This window comes from Podarcis cretensis (genome assembly GCF_951804945.1).
Source record: "Podarcis cretensis genome assembly, chromosome: 9".
In the NCBI taxonomy this organism is placed as follows: domain Eukaryota; kingdom Metazoa; phylum Chordata; class Lepidosauria; order Squamata; family Lacertidae; genus Podarcis; species Podarcis cretensis.
The window spans coordinates 10,991,133-11,013,423 of record NC_137178.1 but is presented as its reverse complement, the minus strand read 5'-3'; the positions used below and the strand labels follow the sequence as shown (position 1 = coordinate 11,013,423).

Here is a 22,291-nt window from a genome sequence, read left to right as displayed (position 1 = left end):
GAGCATCAATTCTTCTTCGAGAGCATCAAGCCTTCTTTATGGTCCATCTCTCACTTCCATACATTACTACTGGGAAAACCAGTAGCTTTAACTATACGGACCTTTGTTGGCAAGGTGATGTCTCTGCTTTTTAAGATGCTGTCTAGGTTTGTCATCGCTTTTCCCCCAAGAAGCAGGCGTCTTTTCATTTCGTGACTGCTGTCACCATCTGCAGTGATCATGGAGCCCAAGAAAGTAAAATCTCTCACTGCCCCCCCCCCCATTTGCTCTCTATATTGGACAAACAGGCCAAACCTTACGCCTCTTACTCCTCACCACCCGCCTCTGTTGACAGAATCATATGAGTAAGGGGTGAAGGTTCCTAAGAGGAGCTGCACAAATTAAATATCATATATAGGTGCCTTTCAGACAGAGGCCCCTTGTAGCCTCCTTTGCCAAGAAAACAAGGAAACTGAATGCCGTAGGCTAGGAGGCAGACAGAATGGGATTTAACTCAGCAATTCACAGCCTGATCTTCAGAGAGACTCTCAAGATGTCTCCACGCAGCACACAGAGAGGCCAGAGGGATTTACAGATTTCTTTGTAGTTCTGGTCGAATCAAAACCTAGGACATTCTCATTTCTTGCTTGAGAAAGCACATTGTCTGACAGAAATAAAACACCCTCCCCCTCGAAGCAGCCAGCAACTGGCTTCTGAGAGCTGCCTTGCCAGGGCTTGGTTTTATTTTATTTTTTAAAGCCTGCAATATTTTTAAAGCGCTTCAGCCAAACAGCCCCAGAACAAAGTAATCCAGTAAATAATTAAGCTGTGGACCTGAACCAAGAGACAAGTATAAATAGCTGCGGGGCAAAGCTTTGCATTGTGTCGATTGCCTACCTCTGTTCGGAAAATGTGGATTAAGTGTCATGCGATGAGTGCTGCGATTTCCAAACAGGCCAGAACTTCCTCCTGTTGCAAAGGTTTGAACTGTGTTTGTCTGAACAGGTGTGGCGTTGTTTGGTCTTTGGTGGATTGGGGAGGAGGAAAACGTAGGCAGTTCTACCTGGTAGTCAACAGAAACCTCTCATTGACTTCAAAATGACAGATCTGCATGTAACTAGTCCTCAGCTATTGCCCTTCAACTGCATAAGTGAAGGGTAAATGGGAGAAAGAGGAAAGTAAAATGATGCTCTCAGAATTACAGGTCCATATGTCTGGGGTGTATCAGTTAGCAAACCAAAGTTTGATCCTGTTTGGTTTTAAGGATTAAATAATAATAATAATAATAATAATAATAATAATAATAATAATTTATTATTTATACCCCGCCCATCTGGCTGGGCCTCCCCAGCCACTCTGGGCAGCTTACATAAAAAACCAAAAATACAGTAAAATATCACACGTTAAAAACTTCCCTGAACAGGGCTGCCTTAAGATGTCTTCTGAATGTCAGGTAGTTGTTTATCGCTTTGACATCTGCTGGTAGGGCGTTCCACAGGGCGGGCGCCACTACCGAGAAGGCCCTCTGCCTGGTTCCCTGTAGCTTTGCTTCTCGCAATGAGGGAACCGCCAGAAGGCCCTCGGCGCTGGACCTCAGCGTCCGGGCAGAATGATGGGGGTGGAGACGCTCCTTCAGGTATACTGGACCGAGGCCGTTTAGGGCTTTAAAGGTCAGCACCAACACTTTGAACTGTGCTCGGAAACATACTGGGAGCCAATGTAGGTCTTTCAAGACCGGTGTTATATGGTCTCGACGGCCGCTCCCAGGCACCAGTCTAGCTGCCGCATTCTGGATTAGTTGTAGTTTCCGAACAAACCAGAGTCTCCCCACCTGTATGCAACAGGAAACTGTGATTTAGTCCAATGTGGAACTGGAAACATTCATGGTCCTCCTCGCCACCACAAATGAGGAAAGGGGAAGGGAAGCTCACAAGATCGAGGCTCGCTTTGGCTCTTCTGCAGAAATCTAACCATGGTTTAGAACAGAGCATAATCTGAACTGATAATCTAGATCTGAGGTGGGGAACCTGTAGCTCTTCATATAAATAAATAAATAAAAATTTTATTTATATCCCGCCCTCCTCAGCCGAAGCTGGGCTCAGAGCGGCTAACAACAGTAAAATGATACAACATTCTAAAATCATTTCATTATAAAATCAGTTCAAATCAAATTAGTGGCAACCATTGGGCTAGAGTTCTGTGAGGATTGCCAAAGGAGGGGGTCAGACTGTGCCTTGGCCAAAGGCCTGGTGGAACAGCTCCATCTTGCAGGCCTTGCAGAAAGATGTCAAGTCCCGCAGGGCCCTAGTCTCTTGTGACAGAGCGTTCCACCAGATTGGAGCCACAGCCGAAAAAGCCCTGGCTCTGGTTGAGGCCAGCCTAACCTCCCTGTGGCCCAAGACCTCCAAGATGTTTTTGCTTGAAGACCGTAAGGTCCTCCGTGGGACATACCAGGAGAGGCGGTCCCGTAGGTACGAGGGTCCTAGGCCATTGAGGTGTTGTTGAGGCTGCCACTCCATCATCCCTGTCCGTTGGCCATGCTGGTTGGGGCTGAACAGGACTGGGAGGTTAACAACACCTGGTGGCCTGCAGTTTCTTCACCCTTGATCTAGCTATCAGCTCTATAGAATTGCCAGATTTTATATTTTCAAAAATGGGCAATTGGCTGTTGTGTGTTTCTTCACCCCAGCCTTCCTAGATGTAACCTAAAACCTGTCCAGCACTTAAAAAGGTAAAGGTACCCCTGCCCGTACGGGCCAGTCTTGACAGACTCTGGGGTTGTGCGCCCATCTCACTTAAGAGGCCAGGGGCCAGCGCTGTCCGGAGACACTTCCGGGTCACGTGGCCAGTGTGACATCGCTGCTCTGGCGAGCCAGAGCCACACACGGAAACGCCGTTTACCTTCCCGCTGGTAAGCGGTCCCTATTTATCTACTTGCACCCGGAGGTGCTTTCGAACTGCTAGGTTGGCAGGCGCTGGGACCAAACGACGGGAGCGCACCCCGCCGCAGGGATTCGAACCGCCGACCTTTCGATCGGCAAGTCCTAGGCGCTGAGGCTTTAACCCACAGCGCCACCTGCGGCCCTATGTCCAGCACTTAGGAGAGACTAATCTATTAAGTCTGCTAGTGCCTTCCACATCCCGGCTGCATACACATACATTTAAAGCACATGACTTCACCATAAAGGAATCGTGGGAACTGTAGTTTACCCCTCACAGTTCCAATTACCAGCACCCTTAACAAACTACATTTCCCTGAATTCGGGGGGCGGGGGGAAGCCGTGTGCTTCAAATTTATATTGTAAACTGCCCTCTGTCCCTCAGAGAAGGGTGGTGTGGAAATTTAAATAATGATAATAATAATAATAATAATAATAATAATAATAATAATAATAATAATAATATATGTAAGGTGTGCATACAGTCTCCATCTTATGACCGAAACCAGTGTGGACTTCATTTCCTTAGTATCATGGCAGCTTTATTTGTTCTGCCTCTACAGGACTATGCGCCACTTTGCCTTGGTACTCAACCAAGTGTAGAGCTTTAGAGAACTTGAAAGCTTGCTGTGGCTATTTGGGGGCATTTTGAACAGCCTAATAATGGTATTAAATGGGACGCAGGTGGCGCTGTGGGTTAAAGCCTCAGCGCCTAGGACTTGCCGATCGAAAGGTCGGCGGTTCGAATCCCTGCGGCGGGGTGCGCTCCCGTCGTTCGGTCCCAGCGCCTGCCAACCTAGCAGTTCGAAAGCACCTCCGGGTGCAAGTAGATAAATAGGGACCGCTTACCAGCGGGAAGGTAAATGGCGTTTCCGTGTGCGGCTCTGGCTCTGGCCAGAGCAGCGATGTCACGCTGGCCACGTGACCCGGAAGTGTCTCCAGACAGCGCTGGCCCCTGGCCTCTTAAGTGAGATGGGCGCACAACCCCAGAGTCTGTCAAGACTGGCCCGTACGGGCAGGGGTACCTTTACCTTTACCTTTAATAATGGTATTGCCCTAGTATGGATTTTGGAGCCTGAATTGTGTTTCAGTGCCATGGCAAAACTGGGGTAAAACTGAATCAAATGCTGGTGCATAAAGTGAGCAACTGAGTCACGGAACAGAAGTAATCAGAGCGCAAGTCTGTCGCAGGGCATCTGTGATGCAGACAGATTAAGCAGGACCAACTAATCTGCCACAATGACTCTTTTTCTTCTTCTTTTCACGTTAAGAAAACCAGCAGCAATATAAACAACTATGCCGTGAAATTTCATTCTTTTCTGGTGCACGAAGTGGTTAACGCAAATTAACAGAAGTGGAAGGAAAGCTAAACCGAAGACAACCTATGTTTATTAAGTAGATTCTATGCTGTAACAGAATGTACCTTCCTGTACAGCCACATCAACAATAGCAAACACAGACTCTGGGGCCAAGTTAATCAACACACTCCAGCTGAGATATTTTGCTTCAGCCACATCAGTTAGATATAGACTCTCTCTCTCTCTCTCTCTCTCTCTCTCTGTGTGTGTGTGTGTGTGTGTGTACGGACAGTTTTTCTCTTTCTCTTTCTCTCTTGCTCTCCAAAGAAATATTTAGGAGTCAGATACCCATGCTGATCTACTGAAAATCACCCTAAGGTATACACCCTGATCTATCTTTTGCCCACCGCAGCTTTAATTTATAAAATGGCTAGTACTGCTTCTGAACAACTTGACCCAAGGAACTGTATGCAAGGCAACACTTCTGGTCTGGCAGCTGTCCTTCTCAGCATGAACTGGGAAGACACCTCAGAGGCCTCTGTTAATACTACATCCCCGGATTAAGGTCTTGGGACCTGGGGTGAAGACTTCAAGGTCAAAGGTGGAAGGTGTGTATGTACCCAAGACCACTGCTGTTTCCCACACTGGTTTGCTTGACCGCTTGCTTTTGAATATGTGTGCTAAATGCAGAGCAGAAAGCAGATTTGCCATATTTAAATCCAATGGGTATTATCTAGCCAAGGCAGCAATTGCATTCCATTTGCAAAAGCAGCAAATGGGAGAGTAAAAAAGCAACCCCATTTAAGCATCTTGTGTGAAAGTGACCTTACATCCTAATCTGTAGCTGTGTTCACTCAGAACTGCGGCAAGTATAGGGAAGTAAGTCCTTCTGAGATCAGCAGGCTTCCTCCTGAGTAAATGAATTTATGGAGCACCCAAGTTTCTCTGTTCTGGATTGCAAATGTTGGCAGATATGAAGTTGCCTTGTGACATTCATCAACACTTTTGACAGCAAAACTCTGGCCAAAGCAATATCAAATGAGCTTGGTAGTTGGCCCTAGGCGGTTTCCTCCCGTTCCTTGTTGCTTATCTAGTTTTTTCTTGGATTAGCATACTCAATAGCAAAGCTTCCTAGAAACTCCAGTTCTTGCATCACTTTGAGACACAAAACCTCAGTTTCCCTAACCCATCTGAGAGGTCTGGAGGTAATAATAATAATAATAATAATAATAATAATAATAATTTTTTATTTATACCCCGCCCTTCCCAGCCAAGGCCAGGCTCAGAGCGGCTTACAAGCAATAATAAAAACAAGATGAATGATTACAAACTTAAAAACAAAAATAAAATACAACATTAAAATAATGGAACATTAAAATATTAAAATGTAGCCTCATCGCAGGAGGAAAAGAAAAAGAAAAAAAAAGAGACAGGGAGGGAGGGAATCAAATTGGCTCCAAGCCAAAGGCCAGGTGGAACAACTCTGTCTTACAGGCCCTGCGGAAAGAAATCAGATCCTGCAGGGCCCTGGTCTCATGAGGCAGAGCGTTCCACCAGGCCGGAGCCAGAGTTGAAAAGGCCCTGGCTCTGGTCGAAGCCAATCTAACTTCCTTAGGGCCCGGGACCACTAGGGTGTTGTTATTTATGGGCCTTGAGGCTCTCCGTGGGGCATACCAGGAGAGGCGGTCCCGTAGGTACGAGGTAGGCACACACACACAACCCTGCAAGGAATTAGCTCAGGGATAGGCAACCTAAGGCAACCAATCGCCTTCTCAATCCGGCCCTGCAGCCTTCAGGGGAGTAGAACCTTCAGACTGACTTTCTTTGTGGGACCATAAAACCCAGGTGGTTGCTCCAGGGCATTGCTAAGTTTTCTTAACTGCAGGATTGCTGGCCAAGGTTCTGAGATTTAGCCAGCCAGTGACCTCTGGATCAGCACCTCCAGTCCTGTCCAGGGTCCTGATCTGTGATGGATAAGGAGAGTAAGATGATTCACATGACACGGTAAAACAAGCTACGGTTTAGGAAGTCCATGCAATATGAAGGTTATTAGAGAGGAGTTTGCAGCTGCTTCCTGGTCCTTTTTACTGCCACACCAAGGTTTGGTTTAGCATGTTGTCCAAAGCAAAGCTCATGGTTAAGCTTTGCTAACCAAGAGTGTTAATCAAGGTTATAGCTTGTAGTTGGCTTAACTGTGAGTCCCAGTTCAGACAAGATCCTAAGCCAAACTTTGACTTAGCACAGCAGTAAAAATGGCCAGGGAGGAGGTAAGTGGCTGTGAGCTTCTCTCTGGGAGCCTACATATCTGCATGGTCTTGCTAAGCCACAGTCTGCCTGCAGTGTGGGGCAAACCAGATCACTGTGTTGCAGCAGACACCTAAATAGGTGTTCTTTCCTCTTGCACATAAAAACAGGAAATGCAGTCCTATCTGCAGCTGTTATAAGTTATATGAAAAAACCATTAACACCCTTTGAAAGCATTCTGCTCAATTAGCAAAGGGCACCTTCTTAGGCAATCAAAGGACTTTTAGTTGACACATCTAACCAATTAACTGACAGAATGCTGCATCCCTAGAGGCTCCTGCAAAACAGCCTACATAAACACCAGGCATTTCCCTTTCAAATGATCTATTGGTACCAGCACACTCTCTTTGCTCAAAGTAAGATTTCAATAGTTCATTCTCCAGAGCAGTCATAAATGCCCTGCTGTGTTGATATTGTGACTCTGCTGCTATTTTAGTTAGTTTAGCATATTATTAAACATGTCCTTTGCTCCTTGAGAGGAAAGACGGTACTGTATATAAATAAAATAGGAATAAGCTGTTCAACTCAATGTAAACAAAACAGAAAAGAGAAAGTCATTATTTGGAGAAATGGCTTGAAAATGGCCCATGCTCCTTCCTCCTTAAGGAATCCTGGATTTTACATTATTTTAGCTTTTATAAAGGTGCATCCAAAGTTAGTCGTACTCAGAGCAGATCCACTGAAATTCATGAACGTTACTAACTTATGTCCACTCATTTCAATGGGTCTGCTCCAGTGATTCCCAAACCTTTTGCCCCATGGAGCATGTGAAATTTTCTAATGACTTTTCTGCGTGTTGTATCTCACTTTACTAGATGCTGCCTCCCCCCCCCCCCGATTGTATTTGTATCACTCCTTTGATTTCTTATACTGTATTTTATTCTACTGCAATCTGAATTCTGCAAAATGCAAACTGCAATGCAACAAAACAACAATTAAGAAATAAAAGAAGAAATAAAAACGCAATTAAAAAACAGGCCTTAGCTGGAGGCGCTGGAGATTGAACCTGGAATCATCTGCACTGAGCTACAGTGGGGGCAGCACCTATGAGGAATGTTGATTTAGGCCACCACATAAAGTTTGCCTTTACATAATTCTGCCAAAATCACACCAAAGGTTTGCAGAGAGGACAGGAAAAACTAAAGCACTTGGAAGCTTATTAGGATTTCAGTTGCACAAAGCCTCAATCCTCTAAAAAAAAAAAAAATTGTTGGTTGCAATCAAGATGAAGCCACATTGCTGACAATAGCATGCTGGGAATTAGGCCAAGCTACTGCAGCTTGATTCCTCCAACCTAAGCCTGTCTATTTAGGTTCCTAGAACTCTGTTACCATGTGCCAAGGCTGGGTTGTAAGGGAAATGTGATAAGCACAGCATTATTCCACCACTCCCAGAGGTGCTGTTTCACATTTAAGGAGGTGGGAAAGAGTGTTGTTTTTTTACTGAGATGAGTGGAGAATACAGCAATGTTCAAAGGCCAGCTCTTGCTTATATGCAAAGTTAAATTGCAAAAAAGCAATGCAATCTTAGCAAAGTTGTCATCGATACAAGCCAGTCACCTCTTTATTTAATGCAAAGAGATTTTTGCCTTTAGCAGGTATGTCTAACCCTCATTTAGTGCTTTAAAGCAAGTCATTCAGTGGTTAAAACCAGTGGCTTGGTCAAAGACCCTGGTGTTTGGTTCTGAGGAACAGGGGTGTTGTTGTTGTTGTTGCTACAGGGGTGTTGTTGTTGTTGTTGTTGGGGTCTCATTCTTCTTCTTCTTCGATCACTCGTAGCCAAATAAGATTGTCTTCCATAAACACGGTTTAAACAATGAGCCAGTAAGTGACTCTGGAGGCCAATTCTGGAACCACACGTCCTTCCACAGTGGGGACATTGGTTTCCAGGTAAGAACAAATCACAATGTGGATTTGCCAGGTGTGCCTTCCTCTTAGCACATTTCTCCTTTGCGTCCTGAGTTGAGTGTCTTCAAAGCCCATAACACCTTTGGTAAAGGTTGTTCTCCAACTGGAGCGCTCCCAATTGTTGGTGTTTATACTACATTTTTTTAGATTTGCTTTGAGACAGTCTTTAAACTTCTTTTGTTGATCACCAGCATTACGCTTTCCATTTTTAAGTTCGGAATAGAGTAGTTGCTTTGGAAGACGATCATCAGGCATCCGCACATGACCAGTCCAACAAAGCTGATGTTGAAGAATCATTTCTTCAACACTGGTGATCTTTGCTTCTTCCAGTACACTGGTGTTAGTTCACCTGTCTTCCCAAGGCCTGAGTCCTAGGTATTTTGCCCCAGGCCTTAAGTTTTTCTCCCATGTTTAAACTTTGCTTACAGGGTGGACTTTCCCTCTGAAAGTCCATCTGATTTTGCATCTATACATAAATATTGGCACCTGCAAAGTTCATGCAAATTTGTGACATGAGTTACAGCCCTTCTCCCTAAAACTATTTCCCTCCAGTCATTTTTCTCTTGGCAGGGATTCCTTCTGCTTTTAGAGAGGCTCATGGGTGTGTGTGGGGGGGAAATGGGGAGCATCTTGGAACTTTCCTCCAAACAACTCATGTTCTACTGCACATATGCTCTGCTTGGTAGGGATTTGACAACAATTGATGGGACTACCAGCATTACGCCTAGCTTGCCACAAAGTGCAAGCATGCACATCAGTGCCACCATCCAAATTAAATACAGTGTAATAATTTCCAATTATTGCTTAAATTAAATATGGCTATCTACTGCTTTGCAAGGGATGTGGGTGGCGCTGTGGGTTAAACCACAGAGCCTAGGACTTGCCGATCAGAAGGTCGGCGGTTCAAATCCCCGCAACAGAGTGCACTCCTGTTGCTCAGTCCCTGCTCCTGCCAACCTAGCAGTTCGAAAGCACGTCAAAGTGCGAGTAGATAAATAGGTATCACTCCGGCAGGAAGGTAAATGGCATTTCTGTGTGCTGCTCTGGTTCGCCAGAAGCGGCTTAGTCATGCTGGCCACATGACCCAGAAGCTGTACGCCGGCTCCCTCGGCCAATAAAGCGAGATGAGCTCCGCAACCCCAGAGTCGGTCACGACTGGACCTAATGGTCAGGGGTCCCTTTACCTTTTTACTGCTTTGCATACTGAAAGTATCACACATTTGAAGGTCTAAAAAAGGAGTGCATTGTCTTATTTTTTCCCTGAGTGTCCCTAGTGTACATAGGTATGTTGGAGTTTTGTGCATAAAATAATTTTTTTAATAAATAAATAAATAAATGAGTAGCATCTCAATTAATAAATATTAGTAACAACTAAGCTGCGCTGGCCATGCATTGCTAGAGCATCCCTGCCTCTTTCCTTTTAATCTGAAAGCCCCCACAAAATTCTCCCTGGGGTATCATGCAGCACCAAGACAGGAACCGAGGCAGTGAACATGAAGTTAAACAGAACCACGCTGGATGTTGCCAGGTCATAGGCCATAAAGCCCCCAAGTTTCCCAGAAGACTAAAAGCAGCTATTTTATCCTTTCCGCAATTTCACACATTGCTATGCCATCCCATTAATCTTTCTGTGTTTACACAAGTAAATGAGAGGCATGACTGCAGTCAGTGGCAATGGCCAAGGCTATGGGAGGCAAAGCATGGAATTCCCTCCTACTCAAACATTCTTCTCCAGTGGAGCTGCTTCCTGTTTGCAAGCACCGCTCTCAGCAAATGTATACTCTCCACCCACATTGCAACACAGGGTGGATTTCAGAAAGGTGTCTTCCAAGGACACAAACCAGAAAGCTACTTAGGTAAGCCAGAGTAGGGCAGATGGATGGATGGATGGATGGATGGATGGATGGATGGATGGATGGATCTATCTATCTATCTATCTATCTATCTATCTATCTATCTACCTACCTACCTACCTACCTACCTACCTACCTACCTACAGGGAGCCAGCGTGGTGTAGTGGTTAAGAGTGGTAGACTTGTAATCTGGTGAAGCGGGTTCGCTTCCCCGCTCCTCCACATGCAGCTGCTGGGTGACCTTGGGCCAGTCACACTTCTCTGACATCTCTCAGCCTCACTCATCTCACAGAGTGTTTGTTGTGGGGGAGGAAGGGAAAGGAGAATGTTAGCTGCTTTGAGACTCCTTAAGGGGAGTGAAAGGCGGGATATCAAGTCCAAACTCTTCTTCTACAGTGGTACCTCTGGTTAAGAACTTAATTCGTTCCAGAGGTCCGTTCTTAACCTGAAACTGTTCTTAACCTAAGGTACCACTTTAGCTAATGGGGCCTCCTGCTGCCGCCGCTGCGCGATTTCTGTTCTCATCCTGAGGTAAAGTTCTTAACCTGAGGTGCTATTTCTGAGTTAGTGGAGTCTGTAACCTGAAGCGATTGTAACCCAAGGTACCACTGTATCTATCTATCTATCTATCTATCTATCTATCTATCTATCTATCATCTATCATCTATCTATCTATCTATCTATCATCTATCATCTATCTATCATCTATCTATCTACCTATCTATCATCTAATCATCTACAGAAGAGGAAAAAAGCAGCATCAAATGGTCCTGAATGAATATACTAAGAACCTTAATAAAATAACTGCATGCCCAATGAGTTCAAGTGGAAACCCTCTGAAAGAGCACAAGAATGCAATTTATTGAGCATTTCTGGTAAGGTAACATCTCACCTAGGATACTCAAATTGTTCTGCCCCTGTGGAAGGTTCCCATTAAAATGCACTGGGCGTTTCACAATTGGATAAGACTTTCCTGTCATATCCAATCTGGCCCTTGGATTGCATTCTGACAAGCACACTTAAAAGCAAAAATCAAAACTGGCAGGTGTTTTAAACTCCCACTTTGTTTTAATATTGTTCAGGATATTCAGCTGTTATTGATTTTTGAGCTGTTGACAATTCCACAGCTCCTTCTTTCTGTCTCTCAACACACACACACACACACACACAGAGAGAGAGAGAGAGGGGGGGGCAACAACTGATTTATACATGTCCCATTGACACGCAATTGTGCATGCGTGCACGGCACCGAACCCAGAAGTGACCCAAAAACATCACTAAAATGCCACTAAAAAGGTAGGGTGGGTTGAAACGGGGGCAAAATGCATTATGTGGATCCCGTCAACGTGCGCAGGGGTCCAGAATGTAACCTCTGCACAAAACAAGGATTGACTGTACTTCTGAGTATTTAAGAGAAGCTCAGAACTGCTATAAATGTGTAGGATTTGTCATCAACCTAAAAAGAAGCAAAGATAAAGCCAAAAGAAAACCAAACCAAAAGGCCACTTTTTTCTGAGTGAAACCTTGTGTCCTCAAAGGCCAAACCTGTACACAGAAAAAGCAACAATTTTCCGTTTGCTGCCAAGTCTTGACACAAGGCTGGCTGCTTTAGCTGATCATTGTGCTTCCATGCACATTTAAAGCACCCAATATGTGAATCTGACCTGTGTCATACTGCATTAAAATCATCAAAGAATGGCCATTTGCAAAACCTGGCCTTTTTCTTTCTGCTGATGTTTTAACCGTCTCTGATGCAAGTGCCATATGCTCAGTGCTTTTGCCTGCAAAAGAAGATAATCTTCTCTAGCAGTACAGACCCAGGTGAGTAGAGTGTATGGGTGTATCTAGAGCTTTTCAAACTTTTCATGTTGGTGACACACTTTTTAGACATGAATCGTTTTGTGACACATTCAGTTTTACTAGCAAGGTAAAGGTACCCCTGCCTGTATGGGCCAGTTGTGTCTGACTCTAGGGTTGTGCGCCCATCTCACTTAAGAGGCCGGGGGCCAGCGCTGTCCGGAGACACTTCCGGGTCACGTGGCCAGCGTGACGAAGCTGCTCTGGCGAGCCAGCACCAGCGCAGCACACGGAAACGCCGTTTACCTTCCCGCTATAAAGCGGTACCTATTTATCTACTTGCACTTAAGGGTGCTTTCGAACTGCTAGGTGGGCAGGAGCTGGGACCGAAAGACGGGAGCTCACCCCGCCGCAGGGATTCGAACCGCCGACCATGTGATCGGCAAGCCCTAGGCACTGAGGTTTTACCCACAGCGCCACCCGCGTCCCTTTTACTAGCAAACTGGAGGTTAAACTACCCCCTTACAAGAGCATTTGTGCAACACACCTACACACTGCAGCCGACACACTAACGTGTCGCGACAGAGTTTGGAAAGCTCTGATCTAGAGAGAGAAAGACAGACCAACCGAAACAGAATATAGATATATACTGTATATACAGTCATACCTCATGTTACAGAAACTTCAGGTTGTGTTTTTTCGGGTTACAGACTGCCGAAACCCAGAAGTACCGGAATGGGTTAATTCCTGTTTTTGGCTGTCGCGCATGTGCAGAAGCGCTAAATCGCGCTTTGTGCATACGTAGAAGCGCCAAATCGCAACCCGCGTGTGCACAGACGCACTGCTGCGGGTTGCGTACATGCATCCCGCACGGATCACGTTCGCAACCCGAGCGTCCACTGTATATAGAGAAAGAGACAGACACACGTACACAACTGTACGATTCTATGACTCAACAGCCACTTCTTCTCTGCCCCACCTCAATCCACACACATATCCAATGATCATATTACAGTGGTACCTCGGGTTAAGTACTTAATTCGTTTCGGAGGTCCGTACTTAACCTGAAACTGTTCTTAACCTGAAGCACCACTTTAGCTAATAGGGCCTCCTGCTGCTGCCGCGCCGCCGGAGCACAATTTTTGTTCTCATCCTGAAGCAAAGTTCTTAACCTGAAGAACTATTTATGGGTTAGCCGAGTCTGTAACCTGAAGCGTATGTAACCTGAAGTGTATGTAACCCGAGGTACCACTGTATCAAAGACACTTACAAGAAAAAGCAAATGTGTTTTGTATTGGGAACAAAGTTTACGGACATTTACAGCAACTGCATCACAGAATTCTTTTTGTTTTCTCTTTCCATGCTCGTGCTATTGTAGTGCCCTGCCGGCTTTTACAAATATGCGAGTGTAGTTCTCGGGGTGTGGCAGGCAGACAAGCAAACGCCACCCACACATTCCTGCAGCCAAGTGCTGCCAGCATCTGCCAACACATTTAGACACAAGGAAAGAAAGTGTGGAGGAGGGAGAGAAAGAAAACAGGCACACAAAGAAAGAACCAGGATATCCTGCACTGGAAAGGAGGCTTGGGGACAAAGTTGGTAAGGCAATTCTTTTTATTTACCGTATGGCTTTAAAGCTCTCTTATCAACTATGCTGCTACAATATAAAGGACTCATGTTTCTTCCTTTGTCTCTCCCATCTTCTAAGAACCTTATACCACAAACTGAATGCAACCATCACAAGGCGAATGTCTACACAAATAAGAATACAGGGAACATAAGCTGCCACCTAAGAAAATAATTCACGCATGGCAGGCAGAAGTTCTTTTGAAGTTTTTCTCTGCTGTTCCCACTGCCAAAGAGGCAAGGTGATGTCCAGTTTAAACAGAAAATGTCACAGGGAGCTTGGGAAACGGACGCATCACAGTGTTTGAAATTTGCCAGGCGCCAGGCATATTTTGCATCTAGCTATTGGCCACTTGCAACCAAGTGAAGATGCCAAGGTGCCAGGATGGCACCTGGTGTCTCCACCATCTGGAAGTGCATGCCAGGGGATCCCTGGATCTTGCCTGTTTTCACACACTAACAACACATCCTGAAGAATTCTGTCTGTGATATTTTATCTGCACAATCAGAATGAATGTCAGGAACCAAAAAGTCGTATTGAAGAATACAACTTTTGAGTCATCTGGCCCCTGAATGGCAACTAGACATTCTGTTTCGGCGACTGCAACCCTGGTTTAAGGAGCCATTTGGAGCCAAGCTTATATATCTGAGTTTATAACACTGATGCATCATGTTATTCACACATGAAATCCTTCTTTGGGTAGCAGGCTTTAATTTATAGTGCTCCAGGAGATCTGAGCACCATGTAGCAGCTAGATTCTTGATGAATCGCCAGAGGAGAGGACTGCTACACTCAAGACCTGCTTCTGGGCTTCCCATTGGGGGTATCTGGTTGGTTGCTATGAGAACAGCATGCTGGGCTAGATGGGCCTTTGGCCTGATCCAGCATGGCCCTTCTTATAATAAAATCATAGAATTGTAGGGTTGGAAGGCACCTTGAGGATCATCTAGTCCAGCGATGGCCAAACTTGGCCCTCCAGCTGTTTTGGGACTACCATTCCCATCATCCCTGACCACTGGTCCTGTTAGGTAGGGATGATGGGAGTTGTAGTCCCAAAACAGCTGGAGGGCCAAGTTTGTCCAAGGCAGGAATATGCAGCTGTCCCATACGGGGATCAAACTTGCAACCTTGGTGTTATCAGCCCTAAACTCTAACCAACAGAGCTATCCTGTTCTTGAGAATACAGAATCTTGCATTCCCAACTCCACTTATCACCTTAAACTACATAGTTCAGATTATACAATTAAAATTCTTTCTCCATAGGGAAAGGGGAGGGCAGGGAAAACAGAAGATGTAAAAGAATAAGAGAAGTAGAAAACAAGCAGAGATGGAACTGAAAAACAACCAAGCCACACCTGAAACATCTTCTTTTAGCCAAACCTTTCTGAGGAACACCAGCAACCGGGATCTCGGGATCTCTCTTCCTAACCGCTCTTCTACCAAGGCAGCTGCAAAGAAGCATCACCAATACCCAGAAGCTGAGCTTTGCCCACAACACAAGACACTGTCTCTTCTCTCCAGCCCTGTACCAGAGGAGTAACAGGTAGCTGGGAAGGACCTTGGAGGAAGTGGAGTAATTGCCATGATCTAATCAGTGTCTCGCTGATTATCCTTGCCTCCTCCAGAAAAGGTGAGACTTGGTGATTTACAAGAAGAATATTTGGCCCACACCTCCAACAACACAGCACTGCATCCTCCGTTTCAACAAGGCTGAGCTGGTTCCGTATGTGTGCGGCACAGAGGACAAAGGCATCTATTTTTTCATCTAGTAATTCAGATTTTTCTCCCCACCCTCGGATGTTTCTGCTCTGTCATGCAGTAAGGGAACAGCCCCCATGTTCTGAACTGCAGGGATGTTTCAGTGTTGCTTCTGTTCAGTGCTCAGCAGAGACATCACCTTGCCAACAAAGGTCCGTATAGTGAAAGCTATGGTTTTCCCAGTAGTGATGTATGGAAGTGAGAGCTGGACCATAAAGAAGGCTGATCGCCAAAGAATTGATGCTTTTGAATTCTGGTGCTGGAGGAGACTCTTGAGAGTCCCATGGACTGCCAGAAGATCAAACCTATCCATTCTGAAGGAAATCAGCCCTGAATGCTCACTGGAAGGACAGATTGTGAAGCCGAGACTCCAATACTTTGGCCACCTCATGTGAAGAGAAGACTCCCTGGAAAAGACCCTGATGTTGGGAAAGAGAAGGGGAGGACGAGATGGTTGGACAGTGTTCTTGAAGCTACCAGCACGGATTTAACCAAACTGCGGGAAGTAATGGAAGACAGGAGTGCCTGGTGTGCCCTGGTCCATGGGGTCACAAAGAGTCGGACACAACTACAGTGGTGCCCCGCAAGACGAATACCTTGCAAGACGAAAAACTCGCTAGACGAAAGAGTTTTCCGTCTTTTGAGTCATTCCGCAAGACGAATTTCCCTATGGGCTTGCTTCGCAAGACGAGACGTCTTGCGAGTTCTTGCAAGTTTTTTTCCTTTTTCTTAAAGCCGCTAAGCAGCTAATAGCCGCTAAGCCGTTAATAGCCGCTAAGCCGCTAAGCCGCTAATAGCCGTGCTTTGCAAGACGAAAAAACCGCTAGACGAAGAGACTCGCGGAATGGATTAATTTCGTCTTGCGAGGCACCACTGTAAATGACTAAACAACAACATGCTTAAGAGATGTAATAAAATCCAGAAAGTGGAAGGAGCCATATTACAGAGCATTCAGGAACAGAGTTTATGGAATCCAGGAACACTCACATACACTGTTGCAGTTAAACAGTTGATAGCAGGGTTTCCCAAACTTGGGTCTCCAGCTGTTTTTGGACTACAGCTCCTATTCTCCCTAGGTAGCAAGACCAGGGGTCAGGGATGATGGGAACTGTAGTCTGGAAACAGTTGGAGACCCAAGTTGGGAAACACTGGTAAATAGGATGGGAAGCAAATCATTGCCCCCTCATCCGCCGAAGAACCACCTGGACAATGCTGCGCAATGACTCTATAGGTTAGCTTATTTTCAACCCTGGCTACTTCCTCCATGGTGGCTTACTTGTCTAGTACTGATTGGCATCAGCAATGTTTGGGAAGAACATTGTCTGGAAATTTTTTTTTCCAGTGCTTTGTTTTTCCCATGGAAAATTTTCAGTTTCATAAACTCATTAGTAACAATGAATGCAATTCCAGTTGCAAATGCAGTATCGGGCAAGCCTGGCTGTTTCGAAGTTGAAGCACGTTAGTCCCGATCTCTGTGGCGCAGTGTGAAAAAAATAATAATCATAGGGTACTTTTTGAAAAAGCTGTGTTTCCTAAATACAATTAAGATAAATGCTAGTTAAATTCTCTCTCTCTCTCTCTCTCTCTCTCTCATTCAGCAGAAAAATTTCCCCTGCAAACTGAAAGTTTCCTGATGCAAATTACCCTGATGGCCTCTTTCCCTAAAGAGAGAGCAAATTTTCATTTGTTACAGTTGAGTGCATATGTCTTCCCTTCTGGAAAAAAAAACCAGAAATAAATCTAATGGCTTTTAGTAATTTCCTCCGTGCTCTAGCCCACAATCTATCTTGTGTAAGCATTTTCTTTCTGAGGATATTGTGTCAGCCACATTTGGAAGATAAGATGTATTGGGAATCAAGTTGGGAAACAATGGCAACAGGTACGCATAGGACTACATACCCTAATTTGCCCTGGAAACTGTAAAATCTCCCCATTTGAAATGGAAAACCAGAAAGCCCACATCACGAATGAGCTAGCAATGCCCTGCTATTGTGTGATTGGTGCCAGCCAGGAAAATCTCCATGCAGCAGAAAGGAACCGTGTGACAGTCACTGTTAAGTAATAGAAGGCTGGAGAGGAAAGTCACCCTGAATATGTGGCCAGTGTGTAACTTAACTACCATGTAAAGATAAAGGTAAAGGGACCCCTGACCATTAGGTCCAGTCATGGCCGACTCTGGGGTTGCGGCGCTCATCTCACTTTGCTGGCCAAGGGACCTGGCGTGCAGCTTCCGGGTCATGTGGCCAGCATGAATAAGCTGCTTCTGGTGAACCAGAGCAGTGCATGGAAACGCCGTTTACCTTCCCACCGGAGCGGTACCTATTTATCTACTTGTACTTTGACGTGCTTTTGAGCACGGGAGCAGGGACCGAGCAACGGGAGCTCACCCCGTCGCGGGGATTCGAACCACCGACCTTCTGATCAGCAAGCCCTAGGCTCTGTGGTTTAATCCACAGGGCCACCCGCATCCCTTGTAGAGTGGCCCAAAGGAGCTGCCCATACAAAGCATATATCTTGCATACATTGTGTGCTTCAGGCTGCAATGTGCAAAATGAAAAGTTGCTTTTAGCACCCACCGATATGGCGCAGGAGAATGAGAAAGACAGTAGACAGAGGAAGAGAATGTTTGTTTCCTCTGACATACTTCTGGCAGGGAAGGGACCCACAAGTTCAAGCTGCACATTCTGTTAACGGAAGCCTTCTAATCTACACTCTCACTTGGGATTTATTTTAAAGACTCCCAAAGTTATCAAAGTATGCTAGATCCAGACACTACCAAGCACAGACAAAAAGAATGACCAAAATTATCTTGTACACTGGTACCTCGGGTTAAGAACTTAATTCGTTTCGGAGGTCCGTTCTTAACCTGAAACTGTTCTTAACCCGAGGTACCACTTTAGCTAATGGGGCCTCCCGCTGCCTCCATGCGATATCTGTTCTCATCCTGAAGCAAAGTTCTTAACCTGAGGTACTATTTCTGGGTTAGGGGAGTCTGTAACCTGATGCGTCCGTAACCTGAAGCGTCTGTAACCCGAGGTACCACTGTATACGGCAAGTGGCTCTAAAGCAAGGCTGGAGAGCAGGATCCGGCAGGTGGAACTAAATTTATTAAGCCCTCACACCCAGTCCATACCACTTTGACAAGTAAATGTCTTTCGCCTGGTGTCAGTAAGAAGTCAGGTAACTTAGCTTCAAAGGAAATATTTGTGAGTGCAAACTTAAGAGTATGCGCCCTACTTCATTCCTTCCTTCCAGACCAGGTGGAGTTGAAGCAAGGATGCAAAGGGGGGAAAAGTGGAGTTGATTCCAGTGGGCCTTAATAATAATAATAATAAATTTTTATTTATACCCCGCCCTCCCCTGCCAAGACCGGGCTCAGGGCGGCTAACAACCAATAATAAAAACAAGTTGATTAAAATACAATTTAAAAGATTAAGATACAACATTAAAACATTAGGGTGCAATCTCTTGCATTTGCTGCTAATTTTAAAGTGCACCCAAGGCTTGCAGAAGCACAATCTGGGGCACACTTTAACGTTCCCAGTGGTTCCTTTGCAGCTGCATCTTTAACTGCCCCACACATGACACCAGAGGTTCCCCTTGCCCGGTCTGAAGTACACAAGAAAGAATCAGAAGTGCAGCAACATTGGCAGAAACGTTCCACTCCTCACCTGTTCTTTAAGCGCAGTTTAACTCCAGCAGGCCACGGGGTTTTGCTGTATTGCAAGTCAGACCTGAGACACTCTGAACTGAGGGAACGGGAAGCTGTAATCTCAGGATGTCCTTTTGCTGCAAAGGTATCCCTGGGAGAAGAAACAGACCAAAGAGAGGGAGCTTGAGGACGGTGCAATCACACTTCAGCAAGGAGCATTCAGGATGAAATAACTCCTCTCTTTTTAAATAAAATGCATTAGAGACCACAGATGCATATATTTGATGCTAATATATATTTGAGTATTTCTGTCCAGCAAGAAGACCGCAGAGGTGTTAACAATACAGCAATGAAATAATAATAAAACAACAACCATTTAATAGGAAATGGAACAACACAATAAAAAGCCACGAGACATAAAAGGAGCAAGATGCAGGTTTGATTCAAAGCAGGATCTTCTGAAAGCCTGAGAGAGAGCAAAATCTGTACTTCAAAGCAAGTCTGTTGAGCTCAATGGGAGCCTACTCCTGGGTGAAGCATGTGCGGATTGTAGCGCTGCGCTCCCAGAATCAAGTCCTACCTAAGTTCAAAGGGGAGGGGGATAACTCCCTAATAAATGTGCAAAAGCAAAAAGAAAGCTGTCTTCTGCCAGGCCAGACTGTCGTGTTCTGACAGGCAGCAGCTATGCCAGGGAGAGGTTGCCTGACATCTTTTCAACAGGAGTCGCCATGGACTGAGCCTGAGGGGTGTTCACAAAATGCATGGGCTCTGCTACCCACTGAGCTATAGTTCTTCCCTGTGCATCGTAGCTCCAGTCACAATAAAATAAAAAAAGCTGACAAAACGAATGCAAAGCCAGCAAAGGGAGAGAGTTTTCAGACATATATTGCAAGAGTGACTCCCATAACTGAACCCGTTAGTACAAGGAGCAGAGAGTCTGGATTGCAGTTTAAAGATGCGTGCTGTGAAAATGCTACTTCCTTGTCCTATGCCACAGTTGCTATAGCTCTCAGTCAACTGAGATGGAGGTTTGTTATTTCCCCGAGCTTAATAGTAGTACGGGAGTTCAAAACAAAACAGAACAACCCTCTCTCATTCCAATCCTGGTTGCTCACACATATACTGCACCAACCTCAATCTGCAACAGACACATACATATTTAGTATTTTCAGAACTATTGATAATGTATCCCAAAGTGCAGAAAGACTGTACCCCTCCAGGTTGGGTGGGTTTTGTCTTGTCTTGCACAGGTGAATTATTCTGCAACATCTCACTGGTGCAATAATAGTACAGAAGACTCCCTGGAGAAGACCCTGATGTTGGGAAAGATGGAGGGCACAAGGAGAAGGGGGCGACAGAGGACGAGATGGTTGGATAGTGTTTTCGAGGTTACCAGCATGAGTCTGACCAAGCTGCGGGGGGCAGTGGAGGACAGGAGTGCCTGGCGTTCTCTGGTCCATGGGGTCACGAAGAGTCGGACACGACTAAACGACTAAACAACAACAACAACAAAGTTGTGGTTTACATCAGACCACCTGTACAGCTGTTCTGTCATGCTTCCACGGTGTTACTGCACTATTGCCATTTGGAGGAGCTGCACTGCACCACAGAGCAACGAAAGCGGGACAAAAAAATAAATCAGAACATTTGTGGTACAGGAGCTCAGAATGAAGTTACCAGACATGCACAGACTTGAAACATGGCAGTATGTTTGCCCCACAACCTTTGCACGTATTAACAGTATTGAAAGTGAAACTGCATGTAACTGCCCCAATAACATCACAAGCACAAAACCACCATGAATGCAAAATAAAAAGGATGGCAGAAGGGGCCTCTTATCTGTGGCTACATGTGGCTGCCATGATATCCTCAGAAAGAACTATGCTTAATACCAGATGGAATTGTGGGTTGGAGGGAGAAAATCACTAGAAGCAAATAGGGTTGGCATATTTCAAGAAGTAGGGACGCGGGTGGCGCTGTGGGTTAAACCACAGAGCCTAAGACTTGCCGATCAGAAGGTTGGCGGTTCTAATCCCCACGACGGGGGGAGCTCCTGTTGCTCGGTCCCTGCTCCTGCCAACCTAGCAGTTCGAAAGCACATCAAAGTGCAAGTAGATAAATAGGTACCGCTCCAGCGGGAAGGTAAACGGTGTTTCCGTGCGCTGCTCTGGTTCGCCAGAAGCGGCTTAGTCATGCTGGCCACATGACCCGGAAGCTGTACGCTGGCTCCTTCGGCCTATAGAGTGAGATGAGCGCCACAACCCCAGAGTCGGCCACGACTGGACCTAATGGTCAGGGGTCCCTTTACCTTTACCTTATTTCAAGAAGTAAAACTGCGGACAGTTGTTAAGCCCCAAACTTGTTGAGCTTTTTTTTGCACAATTAAGCAAAGGTTGAACTCCAGGACTTCAAGCAGGGGTCTCTCCCAGCCAGGCCAAGAGCACTGAACCTGGGTCCTTCTCTGCACACAAAGCGATGTTCTGCCATTGAGCTATGGCTGCTCCCTGTACCTTCCACAGCAAAAGGATGGTACAGTGGTACCTCTGGTTGCGAACGGGATCCGTTCCGGAGGCCCGTTTGCAACATGAAAAGAGAGCAACCCGCAGCAGCGCGTCTGTGCACACGCGGGTTGCAATTCGCCACTTCTGCACATGCGCATGATGTCATTTTGCGCGTCTACGCATGCGCAAATGGCAAAACCCGGAAGTAAACCTTTCCGGTACTTCTGGGTCGCCGCGGGACGTATCCTGAAAGAACGTAACATGAAGCAAACGTAACATGAGGTGTGACTGTACGCTGAAGAGCCAAAGCTCCTGATCCTCAAGACTGGGATGAAAAAGAACAGGGAAGAGAAACAGCGGAACAGAAAGCTGTGTGAGAGGGAGACATTCTGTCCTTGCCTCCCCGTCAAATAAAAGAAGAAAAGAGGGCTAATGACAAGGGTGCTGGCATAGCTGTTCTATGTTTAGGGGGCTTATGGCTCAAGCCACATGCCATCCTGTGAGGCTTGGGGACGCTTCGGATAGCTGAGATTCCATAGCGTTGAGGGAAAAGAAAGAGCAGCCTTCTTTGAGGCAACCCAAACCCTCCCGTCACCCTCACTCCTCCCCACACGTGCCAGGCCAGGAATTTTAAGCCGCCACACCGTCCGTTAGAGCCAGGAAAGTGGCAGCACCC

At 45.8% G+C, this 22,291-nt stretch overlaps 1 protein-coding gene across 4 annotated transcripts in view; it reads right to left on the bottom strand.

The window, feature by feature from the left end:
* The window catches only part of SHROOM3 (shroom family member 3), a 230,726-nt gene that overhangs the window by 31,298 nt on the left and 177,137 nt on the right, over window positions 1–22,291 (bottom strand). For all 4 annotated transcript variants that reach the window (XM_079990672.1, XM_079990675.1, XM_079990674.1 and 1 more), the window contains one exon: window positions 19,134–19,265. In XM_079990672.1, the coding sequence (XP_079846798.1) occupies window positions 19,134–19,265 (132 nt within the window). The remainder of the gene's footprint in view (window positions 1–19,133; window positions 19,266–22,291) is intronic.